The 21,307-nt window shown below is 36.6% G+C and overlaps 1 protein-coding gene across 5 annotated transcripts; it reads left to right on the top strand.

Moving 5' to 3' along the window:
- The first annotated feature begins 62 nt into the window (after positions 1 to 62).
- Positions 63 to 20,182, top strand: LOC142965629 (uncharacterized). Of its 5 annotated transcripts, none has more exons than XM_076106663.1 (27): positions 65 to 227; positions 1,293 to 1,340; positions 2,049 to 2,317; positions 3,019 to 3,307; positions 5,003 to 5,046; positions 6,011 to 6,299; positions 6,626 to 6,666; positions 6,821 to 7,106; positions 8,355 to 8,623; positions 9,324 to 9,612; positions 10,725 to 10,768; positions 11,714 to 12,002; positions 12,331 to 12,371; positions 12,603 to 12,789; positions 12,947 to 13,077; positions 13,627 to 13,912; positions 14,612 to 14,640; positions 15,050 to 15,335; positions 15,905 to 15,970; positions 16,271 to 16,314; positions 16,407 to 16,480; positions 16,603 to 16,817; positions 16,945 to 17,198; positions 17,332 to 17,460; positions 17,978 to 18,107; positions 18,247 to 18,276; positions 19,132 to 20,182. In XM_076106663.1, exons 2-27 carry the CDS (start codon positions 1,331 to 1,333, stop codon positions 19,398 to 19,400), a joined length of 4,290 nt encoding a protein of 1,429 aa, XP_075962778.1. In that variant the 5' UTR covers positions 65 to 227; positions 1,293 to 1,330; the 3' UTR covers positions 19,401 to 20,182. The 5 variants fall into 5 exon arrangements, with proteins under 5 accessions (XP_075962780.1, XP_075962778.1, XP_075962776.1 ...); XM_076106661.1 differs by having other exon boundaries at positions 12,522 to 12,789; XM_076106662.1 differs by lacking the exon at positions 15,905 to 15,970 and having other exon boundaries at positions 12,522 to 12,789.
- Positions 20,183 to 21,307: the final 1,125 nt, after the last annotated feature.

The raw sequence follows: 21,307 nt of genomic DNA, 5'->3' as shown, positions 1-21,307 counted from the left end.
TTTGTGTTGTTCTACCGCCCTCTATCGCTCTGTTCTGAATACTGCAGACACGTAGACCCCGTAGACCCGAAGGGGTGCAGTACAGGAAACGTCAGTTAATGAGGAAACACTATTCGAGAGGAGCAGACTTCTACTAAAGTCCTGTCAACTATACGAAGAATTATTTGCAGCCATTAGATAACAATGGACGGACTCTGACAGCTGAAGCTACAAGCTGTTTTAAAAAGGTTTGTGAAACAGCATTTAACAACCTTTTTTTCTTACTTTCACTTTCAAAGGTTTAACTTCCTGTTGAGCTTAAACTTTGACGCTAATGTGTGGAAAAAAAAACAGTTATCTTAACTAATTATTAACTAAATATACTAATGATACAGTAACTAACACAAGCATCTAAATTGCTCTGACAAGCCATTTTAGTAAAACAGAACCTAGAATAAAGGTAAAGACAGCGAGAGAGATGAAATGTGTATTAACATGAATTAAGCCACCCATACGTAGTAGTTAACATTACCTCCATCTTTATCTGCTGCAACATGAAAGTGATGAACACATTAATGCATCAATAATTATAATCCAGTGAAATAGCCTGTAATAGTACTTTTAATTGTGGTACTTATGTACTTTTACTTGTAACTATTTCTACCATGGTATTACTATTTTTACTTAAGTTAAAGATCTGAGTACCTCTTTCAGCACTGATGGTAGGACTGTTAGGATACCCTATATAGTTTAGTGTATCTACTCAATAAATTATATCTGGGAACCATTATATAGATATTAGCAAATGCACTTTTCATTGCAAAGTTATATAACTAATTCTACTATCTAACTATTTCTTCATATATTGTTTTTCCTGACCTTTAAAGCGGACATAATCTGTTAGTTAATTGAAAAGCAGATAGAAAATTAAACTGTTAAATATTTTAATAATCATTGTTTAAGTCATTTATCAAGCAGAAATGCCAAACATTGTCTGATTTAAGGATTTGCTGCTTTTCTATGTAATATTACCATCGACTGTAGAATATTACCGGAAAGTAAATAACTTTGGGTTGTGGACTCACTTTGGGCCCTAGGTGATGGGCATTTTATGCTTTGCACTACTCTTGCAGCTTTTTTTTTTTTTTGCACGGACTTTTATAAACTGTTTAAGATTGACAAATTCCTTCATGGACATTTTTTTATTGATTTCTTTTCTTGGGCTGAACATGGATATGAGACGACAGAGGTATGCACAAAGTCTAAGAACAATATATTGTTCTGAAGTCTTAATTGGACCTTTATTTTTACAGCTACTTCATCCTCAGTAGCAGCAACTGATGTGAACACAATGGCAGAAGGTAGGTGCACAGATGTTATGTACACAGTCATCTCACTGTTACTCACGAGTTCAGGTTGTCTACGACATAAAAGAAAAGAACGTGCAACTTATTGAACAAATGTGGTAACAAAACATATTCAGTGTATAAAAGAAAGAAATGTGTTCTTAAAAATGTATAAACTTTGCAAAAACAAAATACAGTGGAGAGATTTTGCAGATTATCAGTTCAGTTCTTTGATTTTATTTATTCAGTAATGCACCAATTCTGCAGCTGAAAACAGTCAATAACAAATGCAATATTTACTCCTGTTTCACTAAGGTTTGCAAAACAAACTACAGTGCCCAGCTGTTTTAGGACTTCTTTAGCCTTTTTAAAAACTATTTATTTGATTGACATCTCCAATAAGAACACATAAGCTTGGGGCTGAGTGCCACAGACGAAATGAACACTTGAGTCACTTTTGCTCTAAAACACAGTTGTATGTGTGATGTTTGTGTTTCACACATGCAGTTGAAATGCTTCAATAAATGCAATACACAAACAACTGAACAATAGAAATCACTGTTACAGAATCTTAATAACTTTTCTTAAAAGTCGCAAATTGTCGGTAATTTTATATTTGAAGAATCTCCGTTATCTACACTTTGAATTATATAAGTAGGAGTTTTAAAGCATCTTGTAATGAAACTTCTCTTCTAAAGAAATGTATTTTCACTGTTTCCTCAGGGGAGCACTTTGTGGAAAAACATCAAGTCAATCTGATCAAGAGAGTGAGCAACATTGCACCCTTTTTGGATGAGCTCCTCCACAAAAACATCATCCAACAAGATAGTTATGATGAAATCAAGGCTCTGCCTACCTCTCAGGAGAAGATGACGGCGCTCTTTAGTGGGCCTTTGGAATCCAGCGGAGGTCAAGGAAAAGCGATGTTCTACAGATTCCTGAATAAACATGAGCCAGATCTAATCGATGAGCTCAGTGGAACAGAAGTGCCAGTGAGTAAATCCTTAGTGATGTAAAGCGTTTTAAGAAGTGTGGAGATCACAGGTGGAACCTCTCATATAGTCAGTTTTTGAGACTCAATAGGTAAATACAATTGAGAATCAAATCTTATATGAATGTGATATAACAAATATTTTGTGAAAACAAGTCAAACTTTGGGTAATATTTCTAAAATCCCTAAAGGATCCTCCACTAGAAAATGGGATTTACTCGTCTCCTGTCGGCCTAAAAAGCGTAGCTCTGAACAGTTTACAGCGTGTTCCCTTATGAAGGTCAGCAGCTGTAGTCACATTCACACACGTCACAATGGATTTAAACACAGTCACGAAAACATCAATAGAAACTTCTCAAACTACTTTTGCTGCATAACTGAAAATCAGCATATTGCAAAACATCATAGATTAGCTGTAACTGTGCTGGAGAGATGAGCACCGACCACATGACGTGCATTTATTTGCTGTTTTGATGATGTTGGTTTAGAGCGCTGCCTAAACTTCAGTCCATAATCTCCCATAAGTGTTCCACTGAGTTGACCTGGTGTCTGAAAGTCAGAGCCTGTGATTCACATCATTTTACATGTGAACCATCCAATGACCCATCATGCTCTGTGTGGAGGAATTCAAGCTTTTCCTTTACAGAACAGTGGTTCTCATGAACATGTTTCCTTTATGAACATATAATTGGAATTTTCCAGGTGGAAACAATGATGACTGTTAAAGAGCTGCTTTTGGAAACTCTCAATGATTTGAGCTCCGAGGAGTTAAAGAAATTCAAGTGGTTGCTGCAGTTCATCTTCCTCCACTGGGGCCTTCCACAAATCTCATGGATACAACTGGATACGGCACACAGGACAAACGACCTGGTGGATGTGATGATGGAGATATGGAATCAACAGTCTGTGGAGGTGACCAAGGAGGTTCTCATGGACATGAACAGGACTGATCTGGTGCAGAGGCTGTCAGAGACCAGCTCAGAACCTAAAGGTAAGATTAAGATAACGGTCACATTAATGATATTTAATATGCACGGTTACAAATACAGCAGCTTATAGTATAAAGCAATGCAACAACACTATATAGGCCCACCATGACAGCAAAACTACCAAAGAGTTGAAAGAACACCTCTCAAACACATTCTCAACAAAAACTGAACTTTATAAGCTTCACAGAGTTAGTTGTTCGTTGTCTTGTTGAAGCGTCTACTTTAACTAATTAAATATACTTGTGCATACAAAATAAAGACCACATGTTAAATTAGACAAATATTACTTCAGAGGTGAATGTTTTGGATTTCAACTTCAAAGTGAAGATGTTCTGAGGGGTTCATGAGTCTGTTGACTTGTCTCCGTGGGCGGAGGCTTTATGTTCTCGGGTTGTCCATACGTACTTCCATCTGGTCCATTGTCGTGAACGTGATGTCTCAGGAACGCCTGGAGGGAATTTCTTCAAATTTGGCACAAACGTCCACCTGGACTCAAGGATGAACTGATTAGATGTTGGTGGTCAAAGGTCACTCTGACCTCATAAAACACGTGTTTGGCCATAACTCAACAATTCATATGTTAACTACTAGGGGTGCAACGGATCACAAAGCTCACGGTTCGGATCGGATCACGGTTTTTGAGTCACGGATCTTTTTTTGGATCAGCAAAGAAAAGGGGAGGAGACAAATGTAACTTCTTAAGTGCCGCAATGATACCTTGTTGTTGTTGTTGTTGATACACACATACACACACTCTCCCTCTTACCACAGTTTGTTGATTTTAGATAGTGTGCTCATAATTGTGTAGTATTTGTTGTTAGTTTTAGATATTAGTTGACTAGATCATTGTTATTGGTACTTAATAAGCTCTGTTGTACTTTAAAGAACAGCTGTCTGTGATAACTTGGTGCATGTGTATTGTGGTGGTAACTGGATATGTGGCCCGTGCTCAGATTCAAACCTTCACTTTCACTCTGAATGTTAAATAGTATTTGACTATTGACATTGTGAGTGAATACTAATCATGAGACTTAGTTTATAGTTTGGTCATTGGTCCCTGTTCGCAGGGTAGTGCCCCGTTATTATTACAAATTGTGAATAATCTTACTGACATTAATAATTCTATTGATGTCAATAATTCAGTTTTTCATATTTGCTGTTAGTTCAAACACGCTCCTTTTCGTTCCCAACATTTTCAACAGACATGGATGTAAACTGCATCTCGACTAGTTTCTAGACTAGAAATACAACTGAGAGTCAGTAACTCTAGTTTGTACATTTTGTGGTTTCAAAAGTCTCTCAACATCTATTCTTTGAAAACATTTGTCTTTATTGGGACACATGATCTTGTTTGTGTTTTGGTCCATTAAATGTGTGTATTTTTATTTCATTATCACCAGTCTTGTATTGTATATAACCCAATATGAATTTGGTTAATGTTGTCAACATAATTTCACATGAATCTGTTGAATATTATTTATTGAACTTGAAGAAAAATGATTCCTCAAAGCCATGAAGTTACTGTAATTTACATTTCAGTCTCGCAAATAAGAAGTTAGTTTATTTTTATTATGTTATTCAGTAGATTTTCTGTTCATTATGCGATCAATCCTTAACATTATAGCTCTTGTAGTCTGACAGTGTGTTATTATAAAGCCTGGTGTTAAATCAATCATCTATATTTATTTTCTCCTCAGAGAAACACACTGTGGATGAACATTGGCCTGGACTGATCCAGAAAGTGAGTAATGTCACATCTGTCTGACTTTAAACTAAAGCTGAAACAATTAATCAATCAGTTGATCAACAGAAAATAAATCACAACTATTATGACAATCTCTTAATCGTAGTTTTTGTTTAGCACAAATGTCAAATATTGTTGAGAAGATCTTCTTTTCTCTGTTCTGTTTCATTGTAAACTGAATATTTTTAGATTTGGGCTGTTGAGTCAGACAGAACAAGACTTTTAAAGATGTCAACGGGGACTTTAGGGAATTGTGATCTTTAATCTTTATAGACCAAACAATGAATCGATCAATTTAGAAAATAATCGTCACATTCATCAATAATAAGAATGATAGTTAACTGAAATGAGTGCACAGGAGTAAGAGTAAGTAGGAATCTGATGAATCTCAAGTACTGCAGGTGGATTTTATATTATGTTCTTAAAAGGATTAATGTATTTATGTTATTTTATAAATGTTTCTTAATTTTATTTATATGAAGGCACATTATTGATTGATTGAAATGTTGTTCATCTCACTTGTTCTTGGAGTTGCACGGGGTTGGGAGGGAGCAATGGAGAAGGACATAAGATGTATTTGTAGATATTTGTACACTGATTGTTTTGTATATTGAAAAATAAAAATTGCAAGTCATTAAACTATGAAAATAATAATAAGTTGCAGCGATACTTTAGACAATACAGCTTTTATTCAATAGATGTAGATTCAAAATGATCCTCACCTTAAATATTATAAATGATGAACAAAACCAACTTCATTTTTCATCAGAAGGTTTTTTCAGAACTGAACGGGTAGTGTGTATGAGATGAATTGGACAAATATTATCAATCATATCATGACCTTGTGTGATATGGCTGATGTACTCTACCACATCCACGTTTATAAAACAGACATTGATGAAATGTGAACAGAAAATGTTTTTCACTTTTCTCTCATGAACATTTCCTTTGAATACATCAGGTGGAAACGATGGCGTCTGTTATAGAGCTGCTTTTGGAAACGCTGGCTGGTTTGAGTGACGAGGAGCTCAAGATGTTCAAGCATGTCCTCTGGAGTCAAACTGACTTCTACAGTTACTCCTCATACATCTCATTGATGCTGTTCAGGGTAACAGACAATCAGGACATGATGTTTTTAATGGTGCTGATCTACGGCCAACAGTCTGTAAACAAGATCAAGGAGGTTTTAAAGATGATGAACCGGACTGATCTGGTGCAGAGGTTGTCACACAGCAGCTCAGGACCCAAAAGTAAGACAACAAAGACAAAAACATCTTAAAACCATGAAACTGCTACTTCACATGTACGTCATAAGTTGTGTCATAAGCTTCTTCTCTTTTCATTATGAATACTATGATTGATAATGTAGAGAAAAGACATCATGTTGTGTTCAAAATATATTATGACTATGAAGTATGAAAAATATTTTTGTATAGGAGACAACAATCACTGTTGTGGTGGTTTAAGTGTAATATTGTGTTGTGTAGATTTTATAAAAAGCAATGTTGCCTGTGAACAATGTTTATTGTCAGACGTTAGATCAATCACTCATGACGTTTACTACTTTTCTCCTCAGAGAAACTCTCTGATGAACACAGATCTGCACTGATCCAGAGAGTGAGTAATGTCACATCTGTCTGACTTCATACAACACAGCTTTTATTCAACCAATGCTGCTTAAAAAATGTTGTCATCTTTAGCATTTAAAAACATGATAAGACCCAAATTCGTGATTTACTTATTTATTTTATAAATGTATTGATTTTTTCAGGTAGCAACAAAAGCAGCTGTTAAACAGCTGCTTTTGGAAACCTTGAATGATTTAGATCATTCTGAGTTAAAGAAATTCCAGGAGTTCCTGCAGTTGATCGTCTCACAGAAGAACCTCCCAGACATCTCATCAATGTTGAGACGAACAGCAGACAGTGAAGAAACAGTGGATCTGATGATGCAGCTCTACGGCCATCAGTCTGTGGATTTAACCAGGGAGGTTGTTGAGAAGATGAACAGAACTGATCTAAAGTGGAGGTGGTCAGAGAGCAGCTCAGCACTCAAAGGTAAGACAAAGATAAACAACACATGACATAATCGTGTCTCAAAATTGAAAGTTTAAAGGTATAATATACAGTTACACTGTTTGTCAACACAACATTCAAAACTCGCCCCTCCAGCTCAACGAGTGAGAGAGAGAGAGAGAGAGAGAGAGAGAGAGAGAGAGAGAGAGAGAGAGAGAGAGAGACCACAGCAGTGGTCGAGCGAGCTAGAGAGTGAATGAAGGGACCTTGAGAGTCTTTTGGGATTTTTATTGTATCAGTCTTTAGTCCAGTGAAATAGCCTGTAATAGTACTTTTACTTTGGTACTTATGTACTTTTACTTGTAACAGTATTTCTACCATGGTATTACTATTTTTACCTAAATTAAAGATCTGAGTACCTCTTTCATCACTGATGATAGGACTGTTAGGATACCCTATATAGTTTAGTATATCTAGTCAATAAATGATATCTGTGAACCATTATATAGATATTAGAAAATGCACTTTTCATTGCAAAATTATTTAACTAATTCTACTATCGAACCATTTTGTTTTTTCTGAGCTGTAAAGCGGATATAATCTGTTAATTAATTTAAATTGATTATCTAGAAACACAGAATCTGACTCTGAAACCTCCTAATTTAACAGTTGGTCTGCTTCAGTACAGAACTCTATCTACCAGCACATCTGAAGCTCACCAATTAACATGTGAAATATTTTTTTATTGGTTCAATAAAACACAAACTTTGGACTGACTAGCTGTTCTCCCGTGCCTCCAGTCATTATGCTCAGCTAAGCTAAATATCTAAATGTATTTAGATACAAAATGTCATTAAGATCAAAACGATGTGAGAGCTTTACAGAAAGACATTTGGAGGAAACATCTCATAAATATAAAAAGTATCTTTCAGATGTAGTTTAAATCCAAAATTGTAAATTCACAACTTGAATAAATAAATACATAATTGAAACATCAAAATGAACACTTGAGTCACTTTTGCTCTAAAACACAGTTGTATGTGTGATGTTTGTGTTTCACGCATGCAGTTAAAATGCTTCAATGAATTCAATACACAAACAACTGAACTATAGAAATCACTGTTACAGAATCTTAATAACTTTTCTTAAAAAATCCATGTCGCAAATTGTATTTTTTTAATATTTGAAGAATCTCAGTTATCTACACTTTGAATTATATAAGTAGGAGTTTTAAAGCATCTTGTAATGAAACTTCTCTTCTAAAGAAATGTATTTTCACTGTTTCCTCAGGGGAGCACTTTGTGGAAAAACATCAAGTCAATCTGATCAAGAGAGTGAGCAACATTGCACCCTTTTTGGATGAGCTCCTCCACGAAAACATCATCCAACAAGATAGTTATGATGAAATCAAGGCTCTGCCTACCTCTCAGGAGAAGATGACGGCGCTCTTTAGTGGGCCTTTGGAATCCAGCGGAGGTCAAGGAAAAGCGATGTTCTACAGATTCCTGAATAAACATGAGCCAGATCTAATCGATGAGCTCAGTGGAACAGAAGTGCCAGTGAGTAAATCCTTAGTGATGTAAAGCATTTTAAGAAGTGTGGAGATCACAGGTGGAACCTCTCATATAGTCAGTTTTTGAGACTCAATAGGTAAATACAATTGAGAATCAAATTTTAAGTGTATGTGATAAAACAAATATTTTTTTTAATACAAATCAAACTGGGTAATATTTCTAAACTCCCTAAAGGATCCTCTACTAGAAAATGGGATTTACTCGTCTCCTGTCGGCCTAAAAAGCGTAGCTCTGAACAGTTTACAGCGTGTTCCCTTATGAAGGTCAGCAGCTGTAGTCACATTCACACACGTCACAATGGATTTAAACAGAGTCACGAAAACATCAATAGAAACTTCTCAAACTACTTTTTCTGCATAACTGAAAATCAGCATATTGCAAAACATCATAGATTAGCTGGAACTGTGCTGGAGAGATGAGCACCTACCACATGACGTGCATTTATTTGCTGTTTTGATGATGTTGGTTTAGAGCGCTGCCTAAACTTCAGTCCTAAATCTCCCATAAGTGTTCCACTGAGTTGACCTGGTGTCTGAAAGTCAGAGCCTATGATTCACATCATTTTACATGTGAACCATCCAATGACCCATCATGCTCTGTGTGGAGGAATTCAAGCTTTTCCTTTACAGAACAGTGGTTCTCATGAACATGTTTCCTTTATGAACATATAATTGGAATTTTCCAGGTGGAAACAATGATGACTGTTAAAGAGCTGCTTTTGGAAACTCTCAATGATTTGAGCTCCGAGGAGTTAAAGAAATTCAAGTGGTTGCTGCAGTTCAACTTCCTCCACTGGGGCCTTCCACAAATCTCATGGATACAACTGGATACGGCACACAGGACAAACGACCTGGTGGATGTGATGATGGAGATATGGAATCAACAGTCTGTGGAGGTGACCAAGGAGGTTCTCATGGACATGAACAGGACTGATCTGGTGCAGAGGCTGTCAGAGACCAGCTCAGAACCCAAAGGTAAGATAAAGATAACGGTCACATTAATGATATTTAATATGCACGGTTACAAATACAACAGCTTATAGTATAAAGCAATGCAACAACAGCATATAGGCCCACCATGACAGCAAAACTACCAAAGAGTAGAAAGAACACCTCTCAAACACATTCTCAACAAAAACTGAACTTTATAAGCTTCACAGAGTTAGTTGTTCGTTGTCTTGTTGAAGCGTCTACTTTAACTAATTAAATATACTTGTGCATACAAAATAAAGACCACATGTTAAATTAGACAAATATTACTTCAGAGGTGAATGTTTTGGATTTCAACTTCAAAGTGAAGATGTTCTGAGGGGTTCATGAGTCTGTTGACTTGTCGCCGTGGGCGGAGGCTTTATGTTCTCGGGTTGTCCATACGTACTTCCATCTGGTCCATTGTCGTGAACGTGATGTCTCAGGAACGCCTGGAGGGAATTTCTTCAAATTTGGCACAAACGTCCACCTGGACTCAAGGATGAACTGATTAGATGTTGGTGGTCAAAGGTCACTCTGACCTCATAAAACACATAACTCAAGAATTCATATGCTAATTATGGTTATGGGAGAATATGCTGAAGTGATGACATTTTCGACAGACATGGATGTAAACTGCATCTTGACTAGTTTCTTGACTAGAAATACAACTGAGAGTCAGTAACTCTAGTTTGTGAATTTTGTGGTTTCAAAAGTCTCTCAACATCTATTCTTTAAAAACATTTTTCTTTATTGGGACACATGATCTTGTTTGTGTTTTGGTCCATTAAATGTGTGTATTTTTATCTCATTATCACCAGTCTTGTATTGTATATAACCCAATATGAATTTGGTTAATGTTGTCAACATAATTTCACATGAATCTGTTGAATATTATTCATTGAACTTGAAGAAAAATTATTCCTCAAAGCCATGAAGTTACTGTAATTTACATTTCAGTCTAGCAGATAAGAAGTTAGTTTATTTTTAAGATGGTATTCAGTAGATTTTCTGTTCATTATGCGATCAATCCTTAACATTATAGCTCTTGTAGTCTGACAGTGTGTTATTATAAAGCCTGGTGTTAAATCAATCATCTATATTTATTTTCTCCTCAGAGAAACACACTGTGGATGAACATTGGCCTGGACTGATCCAGAAAGTGAGTAATGTCACATCTGTCTGACTTTAAACTAAAGCTGAAACAATTAATCAATCAGTTGATCAACAGAAAATAAATAACTATTTTGACAATCTCTTAATCGTTTCAGTACTTTTTGTTAAGCAAAAATGTCAAATATTGTTGAGAAGATTTTCTTCTTTTCTCTGTTCTGTTTCATTGTAAACTGAATATTTTGGGGTTTGGGCTGTTGAGTCAGACAGAACAAGACTTTTAAAGATGTTAACGTGGACTTTAGGGAATTGTGATCTTTAATCTTTATAGACCAAACAATGAATCGATCAATTTAGAAAATAATCGTCACATTCATCAATAATAAGAATGATAGTTAACTGAAATGAGTGCACAGGAGTAAGAGTAAGTAGGAAGCTGATGAATCTCAAGTACTCCAGGTGGATTTTATATTATGTTCTAAAGGATTAATGTATTTATGTTATTTTATTTATATTTCATAATATTATTTCTATGAAGGCACATTATTGATTGATTGAAATGTTGTTCATCCCACTTGTTCTTGGAGTTGGGGAAGGACATAAGGTGTATTTATAGATATTTGTACACTGATTGTTTTGTGTATTGAAAAATAAAAATTGCAAGTCATTAAACTATGAAAATAATAATAAGTTGCAGAGCGGCTTTAGACAATACAGCTTTTATTCAATAGATGTAGATTCAAAATGATCCTCACCTTAAATATTATAAATGATGAACAAAACCAACTTCATTTTTCATCAGAAGGTTTTTTCAGAACTGAACGGGTAGTGTGTATGAGATGAATTGTACAAATATTATCAATCATATCATGACCTTGTGTGATATGGCTGATGTACTCTACCACATCCACGTTTATAAAACAGACATTGATGAAATGTGAACAGAACATTTTTTTCACTTGTGCCTCATGAACATTTCCTTTGAATACATCAGGTGGAAACGATGGCGTCTGTTATAGAGCTGCTTTTGGAAACGCTGGCTGGTTTGAGTGACGAGGAGCTCAAGAAGTTCAAGTATGTCCTCTGGAGTCAAACTGACTTCAGCAGACACTCCTCAGACATCCAATTGATGCTGTTCAGGGTAACAGACAAGCAGGACATGGTGTTTTTAATGGTGCTGAGCTACGGCCAACAGTCTGTGAACAAGACCAAGGAGGTTTTAAAGAAGATGAACCGGACTGATCTGGTGCAGAGGTTGTCACACAGCAGCTCAGGACCCAAAAGTAAGACAACAAAGACAAAAACATCTTAAAACCATGAAACTGCTACTTCACACGTATGTCATAAGTTGTGTCATAAGCTTCTTCTCTTTTCATTATGAATAATATGATTGATAATGTAGAAAAGACACATCATGTTGTGTACAAAATATATTGTATGACTGATATGAAGTATGACAAATATTTTGAGAGAGGAGACAACAATGACTGTTGTGGTTTAAGTGTAATATTGTGTTGTGTAGATTTTATAAAAAGCAATGTTGCCTGTGAACAATGTTTATTGTCAGACGTTAGATCAATCACTCATGACTTTTACTACTTTTCTCCTCAGAGAAACTCTCTGATGAACACAGATCTGCACTGATCCAGAGAGTGAGTAATGTCACATCTGTCTGACTTCACACAACACAGCTTTTATTCAACCAATGCAAAGTCATGTTTAACATTTTTTTTAAATCATTAGACCCAAAGTCATGATTTAATTATTCATTGATTTTATGAATCTATTGATTTTTTTTTCAGGTAGCAACAAAAGTAGCTGTTAAACAGCTGCTTTTAAAAACCCTGAAGGGTTTTGATTATTTGGAATTAATGAAATTCCAGGAGTTCCTGCAGTTGATCGTCTCACAGAAGAACCTCCCAGACATCTCATCAATGTTGAGACAAACAGCAGACAGTGAAGAAACAGTGGATCTGATGATGAAGTTCTACGGCCATCAGTCTGTGGATTTAACCAGGGAGGTTGTTGAGAAGATGAACAGAACTGATCTAAAGTGGAGGTGGCCAAAAGGTAAATTAGCTTGAGATCCAAATCTATCATCCCCAATGTGTAATATAAAACTGGTGGCAGAGATCAATAAATAAATAAGTCAACACCTCGTAGACAGTCTCAAAAATATTGAAAGTTTAAAAGGTATAATATGTAGTCACACTGTTTGTAAACACAGCATTCGAATTTGGCCACTCCTATCCGGCTCAAGAACTGAAAGCGAGAGGGAGAGGGAGAGGGGGAAGGAGAGAGACCGCAGCAGTGGTCGAGCGAGCTAAAGATGAACATCAACCTTCACTATCAGAGAGCGTGAGTCTGACTTTACACATCACAACTTTCATTCAATAGATGCAGATTGAAAACCAGCCTGTTCTTGAACATTATAAATGATAATACAAACCAAACCAAGTGTTTTACATTGGTTCTCATGGCGTTAAGATTGAGCTCTTAATTAAGTAATAATGTTATCCACCATTGATGTTAAGATAGAAATGTTAAATGTCAAGTAGAGAACACAGTTCCTTTGAGCTACTGTAACAGAAACCAGATGTTGTGTTAGATCAGATGGTAGTAATCAGTTTACTGAGTTAAAGGGTTGAAGGATGAAGGGAATCATCTTTTGCTTTGAAGTGCTAAACGAATAAATACAAATACAATACCTTATATTTATGAAGAAAACAAGGTAAAACAAACAATAGAACAGATATTAGTGTATCATTGTATTGAGTGATCATGCAGAAAAATAACATAAATCTTATTACATCTTTACGATACGTCTAAAACACTGACAAGGAACATTTTTCCTCACCACAGTGGAGATATAACATGAATACACTCTGATTATTTTTAATCCATCAGGAAGCAACCATGACATCAGTTCAGGAGAAGCTTTTGGAAACACTACAAGATTTAAATTACGAGGATCTCGAGAAATTCAAACATGTCCTGCAGTACACTAGAATGAAGAAAGATCTCCCAAGAATCCCAAGACAGCGATTGGAGACGGCAGACAGAGATAAAATGGTGAAGCTGATGATGGAGACCTACGGCCAACAGTCTGTGGAGGTGACAGAGGAGGTTTTAAAGAAGATGAACAGGAAAGATCTGGTAGAGAGGTTGTCAGAACTCACCTTAGGACTCTCAGGTAAGATAATGAATACAAAAACTTTCACATTATACAATATGTTTCTCAGAAAATAGATCTTAGAATTCATAATAATCAAACTTATTTATTCCCTAATGTGACATATTAAAGAATAGAGGGTAGGCAGCAATTCAACAACACCACATTTATTAGTTCAACTGCAGAAATCACGGAATTGACATCATTACTGACCACATTTTGGTCCTGAGGCACAAGGAAAAACAAGTGAGTCGTAATCTCAGAAAAACAAAGTACAAAACTCTCTTTGTCGAGAAAAAGACTCAGAGGGGCCAAGGTATAGCTACCACTGAGCTGACGAAACAATCTGGCGATGAGAGTGAAGGAAGCCGGGGTATTTGAGCTGCATGTGCCTGAAGGTCTGATTGCAGGTAGGTGCGGAGATGAGCCCAGGTGCCGGGTGATGGAAGCCGCGCCCATGGCACACACACACATACACACACACACACACACACACAGAAAGAACAGAGGGGAGACACTAAGACAAGGGCTGGAGTCACAGCGGAGCCGTGACAGATATGGTGTCCAATGTTTCTTTCTTTCTCCCTCTTTGTGATTGGAGATTTTAGTGTTATTTTGCAATTAATTCTTTATACATTTTATTCAAAGGCAACTTAATCTGACAAGTTTGATTTTGAATCTGTCAGTCAACGAGTAATTTTCTGTTTTCTTTCTCCTCAGAGGAACATCCATCTAAACCAATCAAGAACGTGAGTAGTGTCAGATCAGACACACTTTACACAACACAGCTTTCATTTAATTGTTACAGGTTGAAAATAATCCTCATGTTGACAGTAAAGTGGTGGAAACCGTGTTTAAACCAGAAACATCACATCTGCTGTATAAGTGATGAGACCATGTGATCAGGTGGCTCATTCCTGCTTTTTGTAGCAAAGTGTGAGAGAACGTTAGAGACAGTCAGTGAAGCAAATTACTCATATCGGTGTTGTGATGATGCTACAGAGATTAGCACATATAGTAATCTTAAACTCAAAATGTGTCATTGTGCCTGATGTGGTAAATATACATTGTTACAATACTCTTAATGACTTGCTTAATGTTTCATTTCTACAATGGCGATATTACATAAATGCACACTCATTACTTTTAATCCATCAGGAAGTAACCATGACATCAGTTCGGGAGAAGCTTTTGGAAACACTAGAAGATCTAAGTTACGGGGAGCTTGAGCAATTCAAGCTCGTCCTGCAGCGCACTAGAACGAAGAAAGGCCTCCCAAGAATGTCAAGACAGAGAATGGAGACGGCAGACAGAGATGGAATAGTGGAGATGATGATGGAGATCTACAGGCAGCAGTCTGTGGAGGTGACCAGTGAAGTTTTAATGGAGATGAACAGGAGTGATCTGGTGAAGAGGTTGTCAGACTTCAGCTCAGGATCCAAAGGTAAGTTGTGGGGAAAAATCTGTCCCTTTTTTCTTATTTTCAATTTATTAATGATTAGCTATGCTACTGGCTCAATGGATGCACATCCAATGATGGATTGCCAATAAATGAGGGTGCCGGTCACAGATTGCTGGAAGCAGAATCCGCTGATCTGATCACCGATGAGGGGGTCTGTTTGAAGCCTTTTGTCATCGCGGGTCAACAAGCGATTCTGTGTGCGCGTGTGCGTGTGAGTGTGTGTGTAGATTTCAACATCACGGACAAATGGGAGAAATCCCGGTTAGATATTATCTGTGTTTATTTGAGTTTAAAATTAATTGATAGGCAGGCTATATAAAGAATGACATCATGAATGCTCAACATTTATGTTTCCTTTCGGTTGGAGCTACGTCATCAGCGATTTCAGTGACTGCATACTCGCCATCATTGTCATTAGACCTGCTAGGTTTCAGAAGGGCTGTACCGAGTACTTCATGTTAACGTTGACATTTGAATCCGAAAACAATATTTTTGGATGTTTATTCATTCTACATGAGTCAGTGTTTGTTTGCCCGTTATTAATTCTGCAGCAGGACACCACTTTGCTCTCGAGTGCGGCACGGCAGCCTCGGCATACAGCACGGAGCAGAGGAGAGGCGAAGTGGATTAAACGCTGTCGTACCGGTTACAAACCGGTAGTGAATATTATAGCCTACTATTTGTTGGGATCTATCAGGAGCGTGTTTGGTTATCAGCAAATATGAAAACTAAATTATTGACATAAATAGAATTATTGATGTCAATAACATTATTAACAATTATTAATAATAACGGGGCACCACCCTGAGAACAGGGACCTTAAGGAGTGAGCAAAACTACCCAAAATGGCGGATGTAGTCTAGTACGTCATGAAACATAATTTTTTATTTTTTTTAAATCTTCTGTGTCTTCACAAGGGCCTTCAGGAAGTTTAGAGCTTGAGGGTTGTGGAAGCATCATTGTAAGTCCTTCCATTTGTTTTATTTTTTCCTTCAAGGTATGTCGCAAAAAGAAACATCTTCACAAAATGTTTTAAATGATTGTTCTCTGCAGAAGGACTCCAGTGACTGGACTAAACTTGAACCTGAAGTGAACAGTGCAGGTGCAGATGAGGCTCCAACTTACAGGTAAAATATAACGTCCTAACTACTGCGTCACAGCAAACTGGAGCTGGAGGGAAACCAATGCAATATGAGAATTATAGTGGCAATACTTTTCACACTCTCTCGTTTTCTTTTTCATGACTTAGCCTACAGTCTGAAGCAGGACACTTTGAATGCAGCGTCTCTGGCTTGCGCTGGATCTGTAAGGGAAAGGTCCGCTTTCAGTACCACTTCAGCTCTGTGGAGGAACACATGGAGCGGATCAACAGCATGCAATACATGCCTGCAGGTCCCCTAATGAACATCACAGTCCTTGCTGGGAAGTTAGATGAAGTGCACCTGCCACACTGGATCTGCATAGGTAAGTGGACATGAGGAAATATTAACATAAAATGAACTGACCTTTTTATATTTCAGACAGCATGTTTTACAAATACTGATGCAGTGCATTTCTACTCACTAATTCTCTGTGCTTTTGTTTTGTACAGATGACAACCCTACGATATTAGACAAGTTTGCAGTCCTGCACATAGATGACTGTGGAGATGTTGTGGAAAATGTGTCTGAGGTCACATCGTCCCATGTCAAGCTGTGTGAACCAGTATTCTCTCTAAAAATGGCCATATTGAGATTTTTGGGCCTTTTAGTGGAAATATACTGTAACGTGTTAATATACAAGACCGACACAGATTTCCTCACACTCCATGCTTATCTGATCCCACGAGATCCTGGTCGACAACAGGTAATTTCATATCTTACTATCAATACCAATAATAATCAGATTTAGCTTGATAAACTCACAACACAGATAACAACATTGGCTGCTTTAACCTTGTAGCATCTTTGTGTTGAAAATGTTTGTTTTTTTTCTACAGGAATTGGACAAGAGAAATGAATCCTACGGATACAGAGCAATCCGAAAGTCACATCCAGAGACGTCTCTGAAACTGAATGATAGTTTCATCTTAACCACAGATTTGGACGGTGCAGAAATTGATCCTGAGGTACGTTTTTCACTGCTCCTCTATGTCTAAAGTGAACTGTGTTTTAGAAATGAGTTGGATACTATAGTACAAGTACAATATTTTAAACAAGAAAACATGACAAAATGACTGAACTTAGCAAACATACTGAAGTTTAAACTTCCTAAAACATTTGTGGTTTCAAGGCTTGTAAAATAAACACTCCACACAAGCTGTGTGACATTATAGGCTCGTTTCTTTCTCCAGCTGCTGTAGTGATGAAGTCTCAAGACTTGTCCACCCTCAAGGATCGCTTCTGTTCTGTTCAATCTTTCTAAATAAAAATACATTCAAATACATCTGCAATCATGTCCACCATTTTACCAATATACAGCATTTATATTCATATGTTTTGTCACTGTCTCTTTGATGTAAGTGAAATTACCACCACAATCTTTTTTATCTGAAAAACATGAGAAAAACGGGGGGAAAGATATTCTGATGCACTTTAGCTCAAAGTCTAACTTATTTCCCTTTTTCATTTTTATTTCCTTCACAGATGTTAAAGCTCAGGAACGAAAACCCAAATTTCTTCGAAGTGTTCATTGACAATCCAGACAAAAAGTTCAAGCTCCAGCTCACAAAAGAAAATGAGCGTCAACCAGTATGGACCCGTACAATTCGAAAAAGTCAGTTTAAGATAATATCACAATAATTTATCTACACTGCATAAGTACCACTTTCATTTGATTGAATATGCATCATGTAAGATAAAGGCAGTAAATCAGCTACATATATATTTTATTTATCTCTGCATTTTATTTTCAGATGAATACCAAAGCACTGTTCATTCACAAGGTAAGACATTTCTAATCATTTGTATTTAGAAGAAGTGCACTTTGGATGTCAGCCTGTGGAAAAGCTCTGCTAAGAATGACCCAAAAAACACCAAATCCAACAAGCTGGTATTTAACTCCACACTAGCTGACTGTTTAATGTTAGAATTAGGATTGATCCTAATCTATATTCTCCACACCTTGCTAAAGTTAAAATGTATAATAATAAAAAAATACAATAGCTGAACATTTCGTTGCCCGCCAACCGACCACACCTGAGTGGAGGCCACCACCAGCTGCAGTACTGAAAACAAAGAAAGACAGAATTAAAAGAACTAAAATTATCACTACAACAGTTGAAATCAGAAGGAAGTTTGGGGATATATGGATGTACAGTAACTGTTATTTAAGTGCATGTTAACACACTGAATGATCCCACCTGTATTTCCAGTATCTGCACATTTTCCTGGTAAATTATCAAAGCTGTTAACCGCTGGATTAATTATAAAACACCAATATTAATAATGTTCAAGCCTTTCCTGCTTACAGTATTATTACCTGACTGTATCGAAACAAAGTCCTGCTGAGCATGTACTCGTTAACATTTATGATCAAATTTTACAATGTTTTTCAGTAAAACAACCAAAACTATAACTTCAGATTAAACAAAATCAACTGTCCAACTCAAACAGTGACAAACCATTTAAGATCAACAGGGGACACTTGATTGGTGCTTTAACTTTATTTATTTTTTACTAGTAAGGCGGTTTGAATGTCACTTTGCAATTCACCCTTTCATTTTTAGAATCTTAAAGAAACTGATGTCACCAGATATTAACCTGAATCAAAATGTATTTTTCATCCCTTCTGCCCTCAGGGGAGCACTTTGTGGACAAACACCGGTGTGATCTGATCGAGCGAGTGAGCAATATAAATACCATCTTGGATAATCTTCTGACCGAAGGTGTAATCTCACAAGAAGATTATGACACAATGAGTGTCATCCCAACCACTCAGGAGAAGATGAGGAAGCTCTACAGAGGTCCCCTGAAAGCTGCTGGACATGACGGCAAAGACGTCTTCTACAAAATCCTCGAGGAGAAGGAGTCCTATCTTGTTGCTGATCTCAAGAGGAAGGGCTCATAAATACTTTGGTTGAATTCGCCTTTTTGACCAAGACTCTGGCTACCTGAACATGATATTTTTACACATTATATCAAGCATTTATGAAGATATTCCTCCTGGTGCTATATCTAAGTTTGTATGTATGTATTGTTTTTAAAGATAATACAAGGAACTTTCTTTTTATGTTGATTTTGGCGGTCCCTGTGGACAAAAGAGGAAGTGTTTCCAATAACCAGATTCCCTTTAACAAACTCATTTTACTGCAGCAGAGTCTGACAGTCTGCCCCGCTCAGACCTGGTTCTGGTTCTCCCCTGCCTCCCTTACCTCCAGCAGGCCCAGCAATAGACCTGGGCCTCTGACCCGCTGGCACCAATGACAACCATTGAGAATAACTTTATAGAAACAGCCAATCCTCTTGCTGATGGTCTCGTTTACTTATGTGGGTCATAGAGAGGATCAGTATCAAAGAGACTTTCATCAGCAGTTCAAAGTTCCTCAACTTTAAGCTTGGCTTTTTGTCACTGATAATGTAAAAGTAATCAAACATTTTATCTAAGATGTATTAAATATGTTATGTATATTTTTTTATCTAAATGACATTCAGGTTTTCACAAGTCTGCAGACAGAACAGAAACAGTGTTATTGTGTTATTGGAGCAGACCTTTTTTGTCTCTGATTTTTTTATTTTACTCAAATATATTAATTATGACGATGCCCTTTTAAAAAAACGTTTTTGCATATTGTCTAATTTTGTACAGCATTTGTTGCTTTTCAATAAATAAATCGTCTTGCTATGACTTCATTATTATGTCTGGTATCTTGTTTAACGTATTGCTCACTCATCTAACAACACTTTGAGTCATTTTGGTCTGAATGTACGTTCTGCATTTCATGAATCTAATGTGTGTCTCTTTAGCAGCTAAATGCTCCTCAATGGTCATCAGCTGGTCTCTGTGTCTTTCTGCTGTTTGTTGATGAGCAGGTAGAGTAAAGTGGGATTTTACCCACAGGTACATAAAAGAAACCCCAAATGAAAAGAAACTTCTTTAACATTGTTTATCATTTGGGCTTTTATTACGATTAAATCATGAGAATTGAGAAAGACGCTCCATGAAACGACAGCTTTGCAGGAAACATTCATGATTAAATATGCAGATGATTCTGTAATGAGTTCATTCATGGAGTCAGAGTCTGGCCATGGCTCTGTTGTTGGAGAAGCTGATCCCTATACTGTACTACTATGTAAATATCAATACATCTGAGCTCTCATATTGTTAGTGTTTGTATGTGTGCCTAACTCGTACAGTCTGCTACACTTACACATTAAAACATATGTTTCAGTATTTCTTTGAGGAGAAAAAGGTTTCAGTTCATTGACAAACACAAAACCACCAAATACACAAGCTCATACTTAACGGCTGATTGTTTAATGTTAGAATTAGGTTGGATCCTACAATATTTCTGTCCACACCTTGCAAAAGTTAAAATGTATGATAATATAATGTACAATAACTGAACGTGTCTCTGCCGGCCCATCTTTGACTCTATTCCACCATCAGCTGCAGTACTCAAAACAAAGAAAGACTGAATTAAAAAACTATACCATTTAAAATCTAAATTAAAGTTAACAAGATGAATAAAACTAAAGTTATCTGAACTAAAACAAGCATTTCTAACATATACGGTCACATGTACTGTCAACAATAAGCTAAATATGGATTTTGGTCAATACATTACATACTTTGCACCAGGTGACAACATTACTTGTTTTTTCACGTTTGGTTCTCAAACCACAGTTAAAGTTATGTCAGACTGACTTAATGATTAAAAAAATATTTTTTTAATACCTCAGGGTATTAAATTCATTCAATGTTCAAATTAATTTAAAAACATTACCTCAAGCACGAGAACTCGGAGCACAAGCTCT

The sequence above is a fragment of the Anarhichas minor genome, unplaced genomic scaffold, assembly GCF_050575085.1.
Source record: "Anarhichas minor isolate MPS153535 unplaced genomic scaffold, ASM5057508v1 ptg000035l, whole genome shotgun sequence".
Taxonomy (NCBI): Eukaryota; Metazoa; Chordata; class Actinopteri; order Perciformes; family Anarhichadidae; genus Anarhichas; species Anarhichas minor.
This window is presented reverse-complemented; position numbering and strand designations above follow the sequence as displayed.